The sequence below is a fragment of the Mus caroli genome, chromosome 13 (genome assembly GCF_900094665.2).
Source record: "Mus caroli chromosome 13, CAROLI_EIJ_v1.1, whole genome shotgun sequence".
NCBI lineage: Eukaryota > Metazoa > Chordata > Mammalia > Rodentia > Muridae > Mus > Mus caroli.
Window position 1 is genome coordinate 94,366,765 of NC_034582.1, and position 18,724 is coordinate 94,385,488.

Sequence of the window (18,724 nt, forward strand, 5' to 3'; positions counted from 1 at the left end):
CTCTCTCTCTCTCTCTCTCTCTCTCTCTCTCTCTCTCTCTCTCTCTCTCTCTCTCTCTCTCCCTTCCTCCCTCCCTCCCTCCCTCTAAAGGTTTTTTGAGACAGGGCTTCTCTGTGTATCCCTGGTTATCCTGTACCTTGCAATGTAGACTAGGCTGGCCTTGAACTCAAAGATCCACCTGCCTTTGCCTCCCCAGTGCTGGGACAAAAGGTGTGCATCTCCACTGTCGAGTTTACCCCACCTCATCTTTAAAAGCATGTTTCAAAGAAAACTTCTTCTCGTCCTCATAATTACTGTCTCCATTGTAGCTTTTCTCTTTGCTTTAGCCCTGGTGGTCACTCAGATGTGGCCATCAGAGGGGCTTAGCTCTGCTCTAGGCCCTCCCCATAGAGGAGACTCACTTGGGACTGAGATGGGTGGGAATGCACTGTCCACAACCCCTCCTGGGGTTATTCTACTCTGAGTGGGCCATTTGTCTCCTTCAATACACTGGCACTATATATCTTTTTTTGGCAAATTGTATTTTACTTAAATAAGAAAATAAAATATTTAGTAACTGAAGGTTGGGCTGAGGGTGACAGAGTTCTGTCTACCATATCCGAGACCTGAGTTTGATTTCTAGCACTAGGGAAAAAAAAAAAAAAAGACAAAAAGACAGTAGAAATGTTAAAAGACATAGAAATGTTAAAAGACATTTTGTTATATAATTTAAATTTTTCTTTTTTTCTTCTTTTCTTTTTGTAGCTCTGGGATCAAGCCTAAGGCCTTCTGCATACACTGTTCTACTGACAGGAGTGGAGATGCTGCTTAGCCACTTCAAAGATCCCAAACGCATTCCTAGACAGCAGAGACAGGCACTGGGGAATCCTGAGACCAGGGCATTTGCTCCTCCCATCGGAGCTGTGGACACCAACCTGGCGGTTTTCAGAATGATGTGGGAGCCTGCTCATCACCGCGTCCAGCTCGTCAAACTTCCTCAGGATGGCCTGCACTTCCGCAGACAGCTCTTTGTACTCTGAAAACTGGTCTTGGAACACAGCCTTATAGCGTTCTCGATCGTCATCCGTCTGAATCACAGGATATTTTCTGAGGGGAAACCACAATGCAGAGTGACAACCTTACACTGCAGGAGGTCTGTGGTGGCCTGCTTGCCCGGGGTGGCTCATACCCTGGGTTCTAGCCACAGAGTAGGAAAACATTGTAACTTTTACTAAAACAAGCTGAACTGGTAAAACTGGTCAGCTTACTGCTCCCTGACCAGACCTGGGTCCCATTCTTATTTTCCAGTATGTTACCCTGGATAACAAACTAGAAGATGAAACCCAAAATGAGACGGACTCACGCCACGTAGTCAGGCATCACGATAGGCTTCGGAATGTGGCCGGGAGGGATGTGTCCACTCAGCAGCTCAGGAGTCATTTTAGTTGTTGTTCTCAAGTCTTTGACATTAACTTCCTGATCCCTCTGTCGGTCACTGATGGCCGCTTCACACTGTAGGAGAAGAGGAAAAGGGCTGGGGTGAACATGGGGGAGGGAGAGGGAGGGCGGAGGGGGCTCAGGGGCAGGGGGTGGGAGGCAAGGCCGGGAGAGAGTCCACCCCAGAGAGTAGGAGGAAATGAAGAGTGGGCAGGAAGAGAAGAAGAACAAGGATCACTTAAGAGTTCTGAGACCTATAGAAAGGAAGGTGGCCTGAGTCAGTCAGAAGCAGCCAGGGGAGGGGACGACGAGCCACACTGATGCATTATCTAAAAGGGAGAAAGCACAGCATCCATGCTGACAGCCACTTTCTGCACGGTGTAGTGGTACACAACTCAGCACCGGAGAGACTGGCAAGGGTTGGAGGCTAGCCTGGGCTACATAACAAGATCATTTCATAACATTTCGAATAAAACAACAATATTCCAGAAAGAAAGCGTCTCCAATGTCAGTCTTTAAGAGGAACTTGCATAGGAGGACCAGTCCAAGGACAGGGAGAAGTAAGTGAGTGTTCTCAAACTGCGGGCTTGCAGCTCAGAAAGCTTACAGGCATGAGACTGTGGACTACAGCCACACCCTTCAATAAAAATATTACATATTCAGGAAAGAGAAAAGAAAATGGCTGAGACAGGCTTCGAACAAAAGCCAGCAGAAGGGAGGTAGGAGATGAAGATACAGAGGAATGTTCTAGAGTAGGCAGCCAAAGCAGGTCATTCAGTTGCACTGCACCCAGAACCCTCTAGCCAAGGTTTGCAGACGCCAGAAGAGGGGTTCAGAGAGGGTAAAGTAAGCCCTCAAAGTCACACAGCAAGGAACGAGAAAAACCACAATTAAACTCTAAGTATTTCATTTTTGTGGTGCTGGAGACCAAACCCAGTTTTTGAGCATCCCAGACAAGTGTTCTAGCACTATACTGTAACACAAGTCACTGATACTTTAAATGGGTGTTCTTCAACCTGTGAGTCCTGATCCATTTGTGTGTGTGTGTGTGTTTGTGTGTGTGTGTGTGTGTGTAATGACCTTTTCCATTCATAACAGTAGCAAAGTTACAGTTACGAAGTAGCAACAAAAATAACTTTATGGTTGGGGGTCACTACAACATAAGAAATTGTATTACAAGGTCAAGCATTAGGAAGGTTGAAAACACTGCTTTAAATGAATATGCGGAAACTTGTTTACTTCAGTGTACACTGTTCACATGCTAAACTTCCCTGAAGTTCCAGAAGCTAGAAACCAGACTGGTGAACGAAGCTGGCAGTGCCAACCACACCTGGGGGACACATGGCTGGTCCCTGATGCAGAAGCATCTTTCTCCATTACCAGTCCCTTAAGCCTATAAAACAAAACGAAATGAAAAACAAAACAAAACAAAGTGCAGAAATGCAATGGTTTTGAACCTTGCCCTCTGTTGCTATGGCAACCTTTAAAACTTCTGTTTTCCCACTTCCCTGGTCTTGAGGTTTGGTTTAACATTAGCTCACTGTCAAGGCCATCAGCTATTACCTCACCAGAGAGCATCGGCCTGGTTAGTGGGGGTTGTTAACTAGCCCCGAGAAAGGGATCTGCAAAGGAGAGGCTCCAGACCCCACAGGCCAGATGGGAGGGGATCACATCACAGCTGGGTACTGGGACCCACAGCAAAAAAAAACCCAAGTGGAGGCAGAATAAGGAAACAGAGACAAGGATGTCTCCCTGATGAGGTTTGAATATGAATGGCCCCACGGCTCATGTGTTTGAATACCTGGTCCACAGTTGGTGGCACTGCCTGGGAAGGATGAGGAGGTGTGGCTTTGTCAGAGGAGGCGTGTCACTGGGGGCGGGCCTTGAGGTGCCCATGTCATTCCCAGAGTTGGTCTTTCTACCTCCTGCTTCCTACCACGCCTTTTGCTCTGCAATTGTGGACTCTAACTCTCTGAAACCACAAGCCCCAAATTAATTTTTTTTTCTTTCCAAGTTGCCGTGGTCACGGTGTTTTATCCCAGCAATTGAAAAGTAGCCGGGACACTTAGGGAGTGCCTTTTGAAGATCACTGTCGTTCTGCTGTGCTCTCTGATGCCTACCATGCTGTTCCTCATACCTCAACCCCGAACGCAACTCCAGAGATTAAACATTAGAGGAAGTTCAGGTTGGAGGGGGGAGGAGTTGTTTGTTTGTTTTTTGTTTCTCTGTGTGGCCCTGGCCATCCTGGAACTCAGAGCTCCACCTGCCTCCACCTCCCAAGTGCTGGGATTGGAGGTGAGCGCCACCACTACCTGGCTTAGAGGAAGCATTCTGACTTGAATCAGATGGATTTCGGTTGCATGGTGCCTCTCTTTAGCACTGACACTCAAGACTTCTGTGTACCAGCTCAGGAAGGCTTTCCAGGATGGACTGTCTGTCCTGGAGCTCACCGACAGCCCTTAGGCAAACATGACCTGGGCAAAGGCATGAACTTGGCCCAGGCAGACATGCTGGAAGGTAGATTCCATAATTAAAAAAAAAAAAAAAGGTCAGATAATACTACTCATTTTATCTGTTTGCTTATTTTAGAGACAGGGTTTCACTCTGTCTGATCTGAAACTCACTATGTACCCTGGCCTGGCTCCACACTCATGACAATCCTCTTGCTTCAGCCTCCAGAATACAGAACTATGGGTTTGAGCCACCACACCTGGCTTAAGCATCAATCATTTTCATTGTTTGTTCAGAGCTACTTCTCTGGTTTACCTGTTAATATGAGAGCGTGGGGTTGGGCCCCAGTTTAGGGACAAGCCACACTCTCCTAGTTACAAGCACGTTTGATGGAGACACAAAGGCCGCAGAGCCAAGGTTTAACACGGCCTCTTTCCTGTCTCTTAACTGACACTTGTCCTGTTAGCAAATACTGGAAATGCTCTGTGATGATCCAGGACAAAGGGATTAAACATCGGGACAGACAAGTGGCACTATGGAATCCACTACGCTTTACAAACTCAGAGTGGGCTGGGTGGACACCCTGTGGTTTAGAAGCACAGAGAGCCGACCTGTGCCCAGTGCACATCTGTGCAAGTTCTGATGTTCCCTGAGTGTCCACACAGGCCTGACCCAAAGCCACCGCAGCATCCTCAATACCCGCATAGGATTCTGACTCCCACGCGGTCAACTGTTAGACACACAGGTGGTCTGCTAAGTGTCAACGCCATTACGTTTGTTTAGGATGGAGAGGCGCATGCGCCACAACCCACAGGAGTCGGTTCTCTCCTTCCTCCACGTGGTTCCTCGGACCAAGCTCACATCCTGAGGAAAAGCAGCAAACGAGCCAGCCAGGCCCAGCAGGGCCACTGCGATAAGCTGGCTACTGATGGGTTTGCATGATAAAGTTTGAGAACTCCAGGCCTGTGCTCATGTCAGCAGCACATATACTAAAATTGGAATGATACAGAGAAGGTTAGCGTGGCCCCTGCACAAGGATGATACGCAAATTCGTGACGCGTTCCATATTTTTAGAAGTAACTCGATATGTACTCACTGATAAGTGGATATTAGCCCAGAAACTTAGAATACCCAAGATACAATTTGCAAAACACAAGAAAATCAAGAAGAGGGAAGACCAATAGATGGATACTTCATTCCTCCTTAGAAAAGGGAACAAAATACCCATGGAAGGAGTTACAGAGACAAAGTTTGGAGCTAAGACGAAAGGATGGACCAACCAGAGACTGCCCCACCCGGGGGTCCATCCCATAATCAGCCACCAAACCCAGACACTATTGCATATGCCAGCAAGATTTCGCTGAAGGGACCCTGGTATAGCTGTCTCTTGTGAGGCTAGGCCAGTGCCTGGCAAATACAGAAGTGGATGCTCACAGTCATCTATTGGATGGAACACAGGGCCCCCAATGGAGGAGCTAGAGAAAGTACCCAAGGAACTGAAGGGGTCTGCAGCCCTATAGGTGGAACAACAATATGAACTAACCAGTACCCCCAGAGCTCGTGTCTCTAGCTGCATATGTATCAGAAGATGGCCTAGTCGGCCATCATTGGGAAGAGAGGCCCCTTGGTCCTGTAAACTTTATATGCTCCAGTACAGGGGAATGCCAGGGCCAAGAAGTGGGAGTGGGTGGGCAGGGGAGCAGGGCAGGGGGAGGGTATGGGGGACTTTCGGGATAGCATTTGAAATGTAAATAAAGAAAATATCTAATAAATAAATAAATAAAATGTTAAAAAAACAAAACTCCAGGCTTAATGAACATTTACACTGCTTATGGAATATAATCTCAGGGAAATTAATCTGCCCAGAGATAGGCCTTTATTAGAATGCATTGCTATAACTGATCTTATGTCTAGAAAACATTTTGTTAAAAACATTCCCTTGAGGCTGGAGAGGTGGCTCAGTGAGTAGGAGCACGTCTTGTTCTTGCAGAGGACCTGGGTCCAGATCTCAGCACCCATGGCAGGGGGCTGCCAACCCCCTGCCACTCCAGTTCCCCGAGATCTCACAGCCCCTTAAGGCCACAGAGGGGACTCACACACATGGCATACATTTACACACACACACACACACACACACACACAAGTAAATCTTGAGGCAGGAGAGAGGGCCCAGAAGTTAAGAGCACTGGCTGCTCTTCCAGAGAACTTGGGTTCCACTGCCAACACCCATGTGGCAGCTCACAACTGTCCAGCTCCAGGGTATCTGACTCCCTCTTCTGTCCCCCCATGAGCATGCACACGTGTGGCACACAGATATATAAGCAGTCAAAACACTCATCACGTAAAACAAATGTATCTTTTTAAAAAAAAATTTTTTTTTTTAGTCAGGTGTGATGGTGTATACCTTTAATTCCAGCACTCAGTAGGCAGAGACAAGTGGATCTCTGAGAGTTCAAAGCCAGCCAGGGCCTATATAGTGAAACCCTGTCTCAAAAAAAACAAAAAACAAAAAAAAACCATAAGGTTCAGCCTACTATATAGCTCAGTGGATGGACAGGAAATGCAAGTTCAGTGAAGATAAGTAATTTCCCTAGGACCAAAGGGCAAGAAGGCAACTGCACAGGTGTCCTGATTCAGAGCAGCTCAATTCTAAAGTTCATCTCTTCTCAGTGTATCACTGTCTCTCCCAAGCCACTCGGCCAAACCATCCCTGTTAGGATCCAGGGAGAAAAATCATACCCGCGAAAAGCTGGGGCTCTAGAACCTTCCATCAGGTTTCTCATTGGTTAAGTTCAATTAATTCATGGGAGTCTCTCTTAGAATATACCTAAGCTTTTTCTACACTGATCCGTCTCCAGGGAGGGGCCTTTAAAAGGGCGTGATTTGGCTTCAGCTTCCGTATTTTAGAAGAAGTCGAGAAAGCTGTATGTCAAACGGTTTCCAGAGTAAGAATGGGCATTTCAGCCAGGCATGGAGGCGCACGCCTTTTAGTCCTAGCACTTGGGTGGCAGAGGCAGGTGGAGTTCCAGGATAGCCAGGGGTACACAGAGAAACCCTGGGGGGGGGGGCGCAGAAAAAGAGTGGGCATAATTCCTAACTATTCCAGGACCTCTCAGAATAAAGAACCTGGAAATACACTGTGGATGTGCTGTCTGGCCCCTAGCCAGCCAGCCAGAGCTGCCCTAGAACTCTCTAGCAGATCTTAACAGCCCTGTCCCACCTGTGTGTTCCATCGGGCAGGAACACTGACAGCTGATTACTGAGGGCTGCTTTCTCCAGCATCTTCCTGGCTTTTCTGCATGAATTTTATCGGTCAATCCCACTGCCTCAGGGGGAATAACCAGAAACTCATACCTTCTACCCGGGGCAAGCACAATTGCTACTACTACAGCACTGCCCAGTAAGACGGCCCTGCTCAACCCAGTACTGGGAAATAAGCAGTTGCAAAGTGGACGCCTTAAAACATCCCCAAAGATGACTGACAAGTGACTGATGGGTGAATGGATGGATTTCAGTGATGGGGACTGAACCCAGGGCTTCACACACATTAGGCAGGCAAGCATTCTACCTGCTTATGGTCATGGTGTTTTATCTCAGCAATAGAAACTCTAACTAAGACAATGACCTTGAACTTGGACTATCTGGCTTTTATGTTGCACATGCTGGGATTACAGCCAAGGGCCACTATTCCCCAGTCTGTGTAGGGAGGGAATCCAGAGCTTAGTACCTGCTAGGCAAGCACTGAGCTAGCTACATCCCAGACACAGGAAGAATGACCTCCATTGAAGAAAATTAGCCAGGCAGGCACAGTTAGTAAGCCCAGAGTTCTGTACCACAGGAGGCAGAAGCAGGAGCAACATGCATTAAAGGTCAACCTGGGCTACACAGCAAGAACTTATCTGAAATAATTAAGCATATGAGAAAGACCAACCATGTTCACTTACAAACAAACAAACAAACAAAAAAAAAAAGGTAAGAAAACGAAAAGGGGTTCTAGGGAAGACTGCCTGATTTGGTCCTTTTAGTATCAGAAAAAAAAAAAGCTGAAAGTCAGAGCTGGAGAGATGGCTCAATGGTTAAGAGCATTGGTTGTGTTTTCAGAGGACCTGGGTTCAAGTTTCAGCACCCACATGGCAGCTCACAACAGCTCTACAACTCCTGCTCCAGGGGACCTGATACCCTCACACAGATATACCTGCAGGCAAAATGCCAACGTACATAGAATACCAATATAAAAAACCAGCTGAAAGTCCTCACCTGAGTTCACAACCACACTTTCACACAGGGATGGCAGATTCTACTGTCCACTAATACAAGTGTTTTAGCCAGTCTGCAGAGACCACATGACAAACTAATGGTGCTCTTACCATTTTCCTTTTCGACGACAACGACGGGTCATTTATCTAGAATAACAACAACAGAAGAGTTAAAATGATTTTGAGGGGCTGACTATAGTACTTACGGCTCTTATGCACAACTGCCTGTAACACCCACATCAGGAAAGCCTCCGCCCTCTTCTGACCACTTTGGGCACTGCACACACACGAGTACACGTCACATACACAGGGGACACACATACACATAAGTAAACTAGAAGCTACTTTGCAATAGTTTCCATCCGTTTGCATTCCCAGTTCCCAGAGGTCGACCCTCTCTTGATGTCTGTTCTCCACACTCGTTTGCCCATACTTCTCTGGGCCAGTGGGGAGCCAGAGGACGACAGGAACTACTGGACTACTGGCTCTGTGTTAGCCAGGAGCATGGAGAGGATATGGAGATATGGGGTAGGGGTTACTATTAGGTAATATGCTTGAATTGCTTAGGTGACTTTTTTGTTTGTTTGTTTTTTGGTTTTTCGAGACAGGGTTTCTCTGTGTAGCCCTGGCTGTCCTGGAACTCACTCTGTAGACCAGGCTGGCCTCAAACTCAGAAATCCACCTGCCTCTGCCTCCCGAGTGCTGGGATTAAAGGCGTGTGCCACCACCGCCTGGTTTACTTAGGTTACTTTTATCTTGAGTGTTTTTTATTGTTTTTTATTTTAATTTTGTTTTGATTGTTTTATGAGATATGATCTTGCTATGTACCCCAGGCTTGCTTAGAACTCACTGCATGGATCAGGCTGGCCTTAACCTTGTTGCTATCCTCTTGCTTCTGCCCCAAGGACTGGGATTACAGCTGTGACCTACCATGCCCGGCACCCTGGATAAGTAAATGTTGATATAGTCATTTTATAAACTTAATAGGACAAAAGTCTGTTGTGGCACCTTCAATAACTCAAATTTAATTCAAATATTGTTTTAAAAAAATCTTATTAAAAGTTTTTAAAGTGAACATGCTAGCTTATACCTGTAATTCTGGCTCTCTGGGAGGCTGAGGCAGGAGGATTGTGGTGAGTTGTAAGCCAACTTGGGCTACATAGTGAAAGCTCCTCTCAAACAAAACAAAGTAAGTGGTTGGGTTTTTGTTTGATTTGGTTTGGTTTTCTCTGTAGCCCTGGCTGTCCTGGAACTCGATGTGCACACCAGGCTGGCCTCGAACTCAGAGATCTACCTGCCTCTGCCTCCTGAGTGCTGGAACTAAAGGCATGTGCCACCACAACCTGGTATGAAATAAGCTTTTGTTGATGAAAACATATGCTAATAATTACATTCATGTTACTGTAGTAACTTAAATAATTAAATATTATCATTAAACAGGCATGAACACTATGAAGAAGGGTAAAAGCCTTCCTGTTTTGAATCTCACATATTAGAGTTTAAAATTCCTTTCCAGGAAGTAGCACACACCTGTAACACTAGCACTTCAAAGGCAGAGGCAAAAGGATCTTGTGAATTCAAGGCCAGGTTGACACATAGCATCAGGCCAGCCAGGGATACACAGCAAAATCTTGTCTCAAAAGCCAAAACCAAAAGAAAACAACTTCACACTAGAACATGAGAAGTTTCTTAATTAACGCATTAGGTGTTATAAAAACCATTTGCAGGGCCAGGCGTGGTGGAGCACAGTGATCATCCTGGCAGAGGCAGGAGGCAGGAGGCAGGAGGCAGGAGGCAGGAGGCAGGAGGCAGGAGGCAGGAGGCAGGAGGCAGGAGGCAGGAGGCAGGAGGCTCTCAGCAAGATCCTGGTCTGCACCTTGAGCTCCAGGCCAGCTGGGGCTATACAGCACAAACAAATACGTACCACACTCATGAAAAAGCTTAAAATGTGCTTAAAAGGGATACGATTTACTCTTCATTTATACATGTGCCATTATATAGAGTCTAGGAAGACTTAAGGAATGCGGGAATGGAAAGTTTTACAATACAGTCAACTAAGAACAGATTTAAGGCAAATAGCATTTTTGGTAGGATAGGAGGTCCTAGTGAACCTACCGAAAGATAGTGAAATATCGATTTATTTCAGAGCGTACTGAAAGTAGTACAACATGCCTAATGTTTGCTACTGTCAAACTCATGACATTTTAAATGGGATTTTTTTTTTTTTTTTTTTTTGGTTTTTCGAGACAGGGTTTCTCTTTATAGCTCTGGCTGTCCTGGAGCTCACTTTGTAGACCAGGCTGGCCTCAAACTCAGAAATCCGNCTGCCTCTGCCTCCCGAGTGCTGGGATTAAAGGCGTGCGCCACCAGCCCGGCAAATGAGATTTTTTTATGTGATTCGTATTTACATATGGTAATATATTAGGTCTTACCATCATCTTTTCCTCTGTATTATTCTCATTGCTTTTTATTTTCATTGTTTTTTTTAGTTAGTAAAATCCAAGAAAGAAACAAAGGCAGTATTTTCTTATTTTGGAATTCACACCTCCCCAAATGATGACCCATCAAAGCCAGAGGAGCTTCATGCTCACCGTGACTCTGGCATTTGATGTTTGGTTTTAATGCAAACACCGTCACCACATTCTTTTTCAGTTGTGCTTTTTGAGACTGGGAACCCAGGCTGTCCTCAAACTACGTGGCCCCGGCTGGACTTGAACTCGAGATCTTCCTGCTTCAACTTCCCAAGGGCAGAAGTTACAGGTGTAAGCCACTACTCCCATTAGCCAAATTCCTTTATATGTGTGTGCATGTGTCTGCATCTGATGATGTTGGTTCCTAAGCCTCCATACCATACATGTGGAGGTCAGAGGGCAGCCTAGGGTATTAGCCCTCAGGTACTCTACTTTTTGTTTGAGACAAGGGCTTCACTTTCAAGCTTCAGGCATCCTCCTGCCTCCACCTCCCAGCACTGGGAGTACAGGTGCATGCCAACTTTTTTTTTTTTTTTTAACTTCTTAAAGAGACCTAGTGATTTATTACTCGGGTTCTCATGCTTGACTGAGCCACCCACCTATGAAGTCTTAGTGTTATTTCCAGGGAAGTAAACTGTAGTCTTTAAATGCATACGTCCCTCCTATAAGTGAAATATTTCATGAGGTTTTATTAAATTTTATCTTAGGAAAGAATCAAAGCTGTTCCTGAACTTGCTTTGACGGTGAGACACTTAATCCATGTTATTTCTGTTTTTTTTTTAATGTATTGCATTTATTATTACATGCATATTGTATTTACTTATGATATATTATGTAATTTAAGTTATTTTCATTTACCTAAAACTCAGTGGCCACGTCCTTGTCTGCTTCAGTCAGCCACCACAAACGCACTTAGTTAACAAGCTACTGTGTGCTGTGGCGTCTCTCTGAGATAACAAGCAGACCCAGCAGAGTGGCCACTGGGAAAGGCATTCTCAAAGTCGGCTCATTTAAATACAGATACAAATACAGAAGGACTCTGACAAAGTTTTGAGGATGATGTATTGTTAAGAGCCACAGAAAAGGAAAGCAAGACAAAAGAAAGGTACCAAGAAGCCCTGCACACACCTCCTGCTGCTCCAGGAACTCCCGATGTCTGCGAGCCGCTTCGTGCCTCCACAGCTTTAGGCAGACCAGGGCGCTGACGAGATAAACTATCATGGTGACAAACAGGAAGATCATTGCAGCTATCTGACCTCCTTCTACCCGGCAGAACATCGCATTCATTGGCGTATTAAATAACGGGTAGTAGCAGAGTCCACCTCGGTTGGTATCGTTCACATAGACTATGGCTGCAGCCATGTACAAGATAAACAACGCAACGTTAACTCCGAACTCAGTCAAGGGCCACCAGTTAGAGTCCAAAAGGATGGTGCGGTAATACATGGACATGCCAAGCACCAGGATAATAATGGTGGTGATCCAAGCCAATCCAGCCACCACGAGTACAAAGGGGGTCTTGGGGCCACTGTAGTAATAACCCCCATACGTATTGCCGAGGCTGCCGAGACCTCCCATGCCATAGGGCTGTGTATAGCCAAACAAGTTGTACCACTCGCTGTCCTTGTGGATGTAAGCCGTGACACACGCGAAGACGCCGGCCCCCAGAAGCAGTTCCACCACACCCAGGATTCTCAGCAGGCCTGCCCACGACTTCATGTAGGCGTAGCGCAGATTGTATTCCTCTACCTTCTCACTATACGTCCGCGCTGTCTGTGTGCGCCGGTCTAAGGATGCATAGGGGTCGTGGGGAAACATGGTATCTGCCTCGTGCTGGGAATTAAAGGTGCCTTGCGACCCTCTGGAAGGGTCTTTGTAAGGGTGGTGGTTTGCTCTTGCTGGAGAGGCTGGAGGTGAACACTCCACACCATCGGAGATGTATCTGATATCAGACACCGGGTTATCCCATTCTGGGTCCTTTTTCTTCCCTCTGAAGAAATTTTTCCAGGAGTCGGGAACAAAGCGTCTTACCGGCTTGAGGTCTGGTGCCACGGCTGGCTCCTCTGTGTCACTTGAGTAGAAGCTGGGGCCGAATGGTGGCTGTAATGGGAGAGGGGGAGGAGGCAGAGGATCTGCGCTCACTGCCAACTCACTGCTGTGAAGAGACTGGAAGGTTCTTATGGTACCATCTGGACAAGACGTGTCCCTGGGAACCTCACTATAGCCCCTGTCCCGAATCCTGGACCTTCCGTCACTTGACGACATTTGTGATTTTCACACCTGTGGCCAAAATTAAAGGTATCATTTATGCTTACTTTATCCTTCATAAATAAAATCCAGTTATTTTACTCACTTAATTACAAAACGTATTCAGGCGGCAAACATGATTATACCCAAGTTTTATTGTATATTAAATGATAAATATATATTTATTATATTTATAATATATAAAATGATATTTTAAATAAATGTAACAATTAGATTTATCCAGAAATATACTTAAGTATTCTATGACATGTTAAGAGCAGTTTTAAATATTAGTTTCGGACTTTATATACTAAAACATTTAAGTCTAATTTATGTACGACTCTTATAGACAAAAAATAAAAACAAAAACGAGCAATACAGAATGTTAATATATTCCCAAGTACAGTCTTGTCTTTAAACATCTAAATCAAAATATTTACGAGTCTGAGCATACCAAAAATTTTGGCTCATCAAATACTCTTCATTTTCATTAGGCCACTTTTTGCTTTGGAATGGCTAAGGGGCCATTAAAGCAGTTGTAACAGGCAGCAAGTAGGAGGCCTTTCCCTTCCTAATCAAAAAGTTAGCCGAGGGGTTAGAACTCTGACTCAGAGGTTAAGACCACTGGCTGCTCTTCTGAAGTTACTGGGCGATTCTCAGTACCCACATGGGGGGCTCACAGATGGTTGTAACCCTAGTCCCAGGGGATCCGACGCCCTCTGCTGGCCTCTAGGGGACTGCATCTATGTGGTGCACTGACATCTATGCAAGCAAAACCCGCATACACACAAAATAAGATAAACAGTCTGGAAGGCTTGCTTCTTTCCTCCTAAAATGTCAACAGCTGGCACTAGACTTAGAAACTGAGCTCTCCCAGGTAAAAACGTCACAGGCGTGGCTCCCCAGAACCAGCAGCACTAACCGTGAATACCACTGTTCACACAGCAATTATCTAAAGGCAATTTGCTGTTACCATAGACAACTAAAGCATTTTAGGATTAGAATAACTAGAATTCAATATACCTGAAAAAAATTTAAAATTTTTTCAAAATACACTTTGACTAAGTCTATTGCCTTCCTTGATGAAAGCAATGACCTAAATATATATACAACATATACAATTGGGGGCGGGGGATAAAATATGGAGTGTAAATAAATAAATTAATTTAATTTAAAAACAAAAACAAAACCCACTTGCTGATAATATACTACTAGGTTCACCCTTTAACTTGTTTATGCCTTTTTATTGGATATTCAAGTAGACATATGGTACTATACTTGAAATTAGGACAAATTTAAATGGGTGCTCTTACTTTAAGGTGTTGAGGAATTTGGAAGTCCTAAGGCATAATTTTACTTGTAAAATGGAGGCCCATTAGTCAACAAAGATTGTCTGAGAACCTTCCATGAATCAGACACACCAAGGTTGTATTTAAGTTCCCTGCCTTTATGGAATTTAGATCCTACTGTGGGTGGCAGGTGATGGAGAAGCAAAATGCATAATGCCCCAAGGGTCAAAGTCTTTAAGAGGAGAAAAGAGGGCCCTGCAGGCAGTGGGGTACAGCTTTAGCAAGGTGAGGGAAGTCTTCATGGAGGAAGCAACAAATATAGAAATAAAGGTGAAGGTAGAAACCAAGGGGACCTCTGGGTGCTCTAGGCAAATGGAACAGCTACGCTGCCTAACATGCCAAGGAAATACCCAGTCAGAGAGCTCAGCAAGGAGGCAACAGAATGATACACACAGTAGGTCCAACGCCAAATGAATCACTTAAGACCTTAAATCCACTGGCTATGAAAGGGATGTAAGAAGCCATCCGAGGATTGGGAGTTGAGGAGTGACAGGATCTGACTTGTTTTAATAGGATCTCTTTGGATGTGGTATTCGGAGTTCAACCCAGAAGGTGAAGGCTGACATGAGGAGGCTGTTGATACATGCCCCAAAGGATCATGGGAAGAGCCATGGAGACAGCGAGGCCTTACATTCTAAATGCAGGACATGTAAAATAAGTGGTCACTGAAGAATTTAAACGTAATCAAAATTGGGAAGGGTAGCATCGGGCACCTCCGCATCCCACAGGTCAGCTTCAATAACACCCCCTGTAAGACCAATCCTCTTCAGAGTTCACTATTCCTTCCCTGTCCTAGCCCTCTACCGAATTACTTAGAAGCAGGCTCAGAGGGTCTGGAGAGATGGCTCAGTGGTTAGCGACAATGGCTGCTCTTCCAGAGGACCTGGGTTCAATTCCCAGCATTCTATGGAGGCTTCAACCAACTGTAACTCCAGTTCCAAACGATCTAACAGGCTCTTCAGCTTTCATGAGCACTGCACACATATGGTGCAGACACACATGCAGGCAAAACACCCACATAAAACAAACAAACAAACAAAAATGCTAGACTTCTATCTGATTGCTTTATGGTAAATTCATTTCTCCATCCCTGGAGAATAGGAGAATAGCAGGTTTCCTCGAGAGTTTCAGCAGCCCCTTAGGAATCCAAGTGGAGATGCAGCCTGTCCAGAGAGAAGATACTGTCACCAGACCAGACACAACCACCCAACAGTGGTTTTCAGCCTTCTTAATGCTTCTAATCCTTTAATACAGTTCCTCATGTTGTGGTGACCCCCCCCCCAGCCATAGAATTGTCTTGTTGTTACTTCATAACTGTAATTTTGCTACCGTTACGAACTCTAATGTAAATATCTGTTTTCCGATGGTCTCAGGGGATCCCTGTGAGAGGATCAGGCCCCACGGATTGAACCATTATAATAGATGGAACACAGAGGAAAGAGTCCGGGAAGACATTTCAGGGTCCTCTAAGAAGACACCCCAAGTCTGGAGGATTAACTGTGATCACCCAGAAAGGTGTGCAAGGCAAACCAGAAGCTCTCCAGATGACAACTGTCTTAGGGTTTTTACGGCTGTGATAAAACACCATTAACACAAAACTTACGGGGAAATGGTTTACTTTCACTTACAATACTCAAGTCACTCTGCAGTACTGAGAGAACTCAGGGCAGGAACCCGGAGGCAGGAGCTGATGCAGAGGCCATGGAGGAGTGTTGCTTACTGGTTTCTCCGCTTGGCTTGCTAAGTTTGTTTTCTTATTATCCAGGACCAGCGGCTGCACCATTCATAGAGACCTGGGCCCTCGGATGTAAATCACCAATCAAGTAAATGGACCACAGGTTTGCCCGCACACAGGTCAATCCAGTGGGGGCAATTTTCTCAACTGAGGTTCGGTCTTCTAAGAGGACCGTAACTTGTGTCAAGTTGACATAAAACCTGCTCGCACAACAGCAATTATTTTTGCCCCTTTGTCTTTATCTCTTTGTTCTTTTAAAAAAGACAACGTTTACATCTAACACATGCCTAAAAATGTAGAAGCAAAAAACACAACAAATAAACGGAAGAAGGTTTGAGGTCTTTAGGGTGTATATAGTTTGCACGGCATCCCACTGGTTAATTTAACTCCTAAAAGTATGACTCACCGTAACGGATTCAACTCATCTTCACCTGTGGAAAACCGCTCATTTGAGTTACATCACTTTATCATTTAAATAAAACACACAAATGTGTAGACTAGTAGAAGAGCAAACTGTGTTACCTAGCAAGGAATCTTCAGCGGTATTTGACCACATCTTAAATATACAGATAAAACCTTACAGGTTGTCCTTGAGCCCCCTGGGCTCCACCTAGCTCGGTCGCAGGTCTTTTGTTTGCTTGGAGCCAGGGAGTTAGGAATGCCACAGTTGTGGCCAGAAAAATGGTTCACTGAGCGTCACGGGGATCAAGCCTGGTCACCTTCACACACGCACAATCGCCCCTTCAGTTGCCTCTAAAGTTTTGCTGCCTCCAGAAAGTGAACTACTGCCTCAGATACTTGGGGTTTTGGGGTGGGGGAGCAGCGGAGCTGCAGCCGCGAGCGGACCGACAGACACCCAGCATCCCCGCCAGGGTCCCCCATCCAGCCTCCCGGCAACGCGACTATACCCACCCGGTGCGTGTCCCGCCTTCGCTTTCTTCTCTGGAAAATCCACTCTGGCTTCCGCCCCAAGGTGGCCGTTTTCTCGGTCAGGACAGCCGGGAAAGTGGCGAGGGCGGCGCCACCAGGCGCCCGGAAGGACGGCGGCGGTCCAGCCGGCCGCACCTGTCGCTGCAGCGAAACCCGCCCACGCCGCCCCCGGAGCCCGGCGCGCCCGCGTGCTCCCGCTTCAGCCTGGCCGCGGGTGGGAGGCGGCTCCGGGGATGTGTGCCCAGGGCGAAAGGCCCACCCCGCGGGCTCGGCGTCCCGTCGCCGCATCGCGGCCCCACTCACCTGCGCGGCCGCCGGAAGAGCACGCTCTGTCGCGGGCACCGAAACTGGGACCGAGCTCCCGGGGCGTGGCCGAGCCGCAGTGCCCCGCCCGCCTGGCCACCTAGCTGAGTCCAGAAAGCAGGCACAGCTCCTTCCCATTTTAGAACATTTGCTCTACTTGCCTTGCCTGGACCCAAGGCAGACAGTGCGCGGTAGGTAATGTTAAAAGATAAAAACAACAAGATGAAATCCAACATTTTTAATTTTGATATAAATTATGTAAATATTTTCCAGAAGTATCTAAAATATTCCACTGTACAACATACCAAAAATGGTATCCGAGAAGCTAGATGCAAATTGTAAATAAGGCACAAGGTTTATTTATACTCATAATTGCATCCTAAAGTGTTTTATAAATCAAATTTCCAACACCCCATAAAGTCTGTATATTCTGGATTACTCCTTCACATTTGATATTCAGCACAACATTCATACACTTCACACCGTGACTTCTCCTCAAACCATCCACAAGACTAAATAAATACTCAGTACTTGAGACCTGCTTTACTTCAAGATGACAGGCGTCAGCTGCTGTGATGAATACGATAAGGAACTGAGCAATTAACAAATTGCTTGTCCTTCAGGGACGTGTTCAAGTACCACTGAATAGACTAAAATTTATCTCAAGGAGAAATCTGATTGGCAGGCTGTTCTCTATGTCTCCTCGCTGTCATAGTCCTCTATTATTATATCTTCCTCTTCCTCCTCCTCTTCTTCCATGTCCACTTTGGAGGAAAAGGGCTGAGGCTGGCTGGCAGGCAGATCGCTCCCGCTGTTCTGACTCAGCGGAAGAGACCAGGTCTCTGGGTCGGCATTCTGAGCAGCCTGAGCGGGTTCACCCCGAGCTTCCTGAGCCACCTGTCCTCCGATGTGCGGGAACTCATCCCCGCTGTCAGGGTCTATCAGCCCCAGCTCTCGGTCAGTCAGGGCTTCCATTTTCAACCTGTCAGAGTCACAGCGAAGACATCAGTGGGAACCAAACAGAAAACTCCTTGAAATTATGAACTAAGTGGTCTTTCCACTCACATACACACAAAAAATACAAGGCAAATGACCAACTGTGAATAAGTCCTTTCTGCCATCAAAAGTGTTACCGTCTTCAGCAGAGTTCCTATAGGCTAATATTTATATGCATACATTAAAAATGAGCATAAGACAGAAATCTCAGGAAACACAAATGGGTCGACATGACTGTCCAATTAAATATGAAATTTTAAAATAGAAACTAAAGCTGGGCATGGTGTTCACACCTTTAATCCCACACTCAGGAGGCAAAGGCAGGCACTGGACCTCTGAGTTCAAGCAGCCAGAACTGCATAAAGGGTCTCTGTCTCCAGAAAGAAAGTAAACCAATCAACCTCGTCCAGCTGTGTGGTATGGCCTATGATATAATAAATACACTTGGGAGGCTATAAGAGAAGTTTGAGTCTAGCCTCCACTACATAGTGAGACCTTGTCTCAAAACAAATCTATTATCTTTTGTATTTTTTTTTTTTTTTTTTTTTGGTTTTTCGAGACAGGGTTTCT

At 45.9% G+C, this 18,724-nt stretch overlaps 2 protein-coding genes and 1 non-coding gene across 8 annotated transcripts in view; 1 reads left to right on the forward strand and 2 right to left on the reverse strand.

Annotated features, from left to right (window-relative positions):
* The window catches only part of Marveld2 (MARVEL domain containing 2), a 20,742-nt gene extending 3,529 nt beyond the window's left edge, over positions 1-17,213 (reverse strand). The window contains exons 1-5 of one of the 4 annotated variants that reach the window (XM_021180167.2): positions 17,159-17,213; positions 11,723-12,874; positions 8,235-8,270; positions 1,343-1,491; positions 915-1,086 (exon numbers count right to left, since the gene is read on the reverse strand). In XM_021180167.2, the coding sequence (XP_021035826.1) occupies positions 915-1,086; positions 1,343-1,491; positions 8,235-8,270; positions 11,723-12,859 (1,494 nt within the window). In that variant the 5' untranslated portion in view covers positions 12,860-12,874; positions 17,159-17,213. The other 3 variants (XM_021180168.2, XM_021180169.2, XM_029468608.1) reach the window with 3 other exon arrangements.
* LOC115029182 lies at positions 4,833-4,939 on the forward strand. The gene has a single exon (XR_003834736.1). It is a non-coding gene; the product is annotated as a U6 spliceosomal RNA (small nuclear RNA).
* Positions 17,214-17,381: 168 nt separating the features above from the next.
* The window catches only part of Rad17 (RAD17 checkpoint clamp loader component), a 32,175-nt gene continuing 30,832 nt past the window's right edge, over positions 17,382-18,724 (reverse strand). For all 3 annotated transcript variants that reach the window (XM_021180024.2, XM_029468516.1, XM_029468517.1), the window contains exon 17: positions 17,382-18,140. In XM_021180024.2, the coding sequence (XP_021035683.1) occupies positions 17,852-18,140 (289 nt within the window). In that variant the 3' untranslated portion in view covers positions 17,382-17,851. The remainder of the gene's footprint in view (positions 18,141-18,724) is intronic.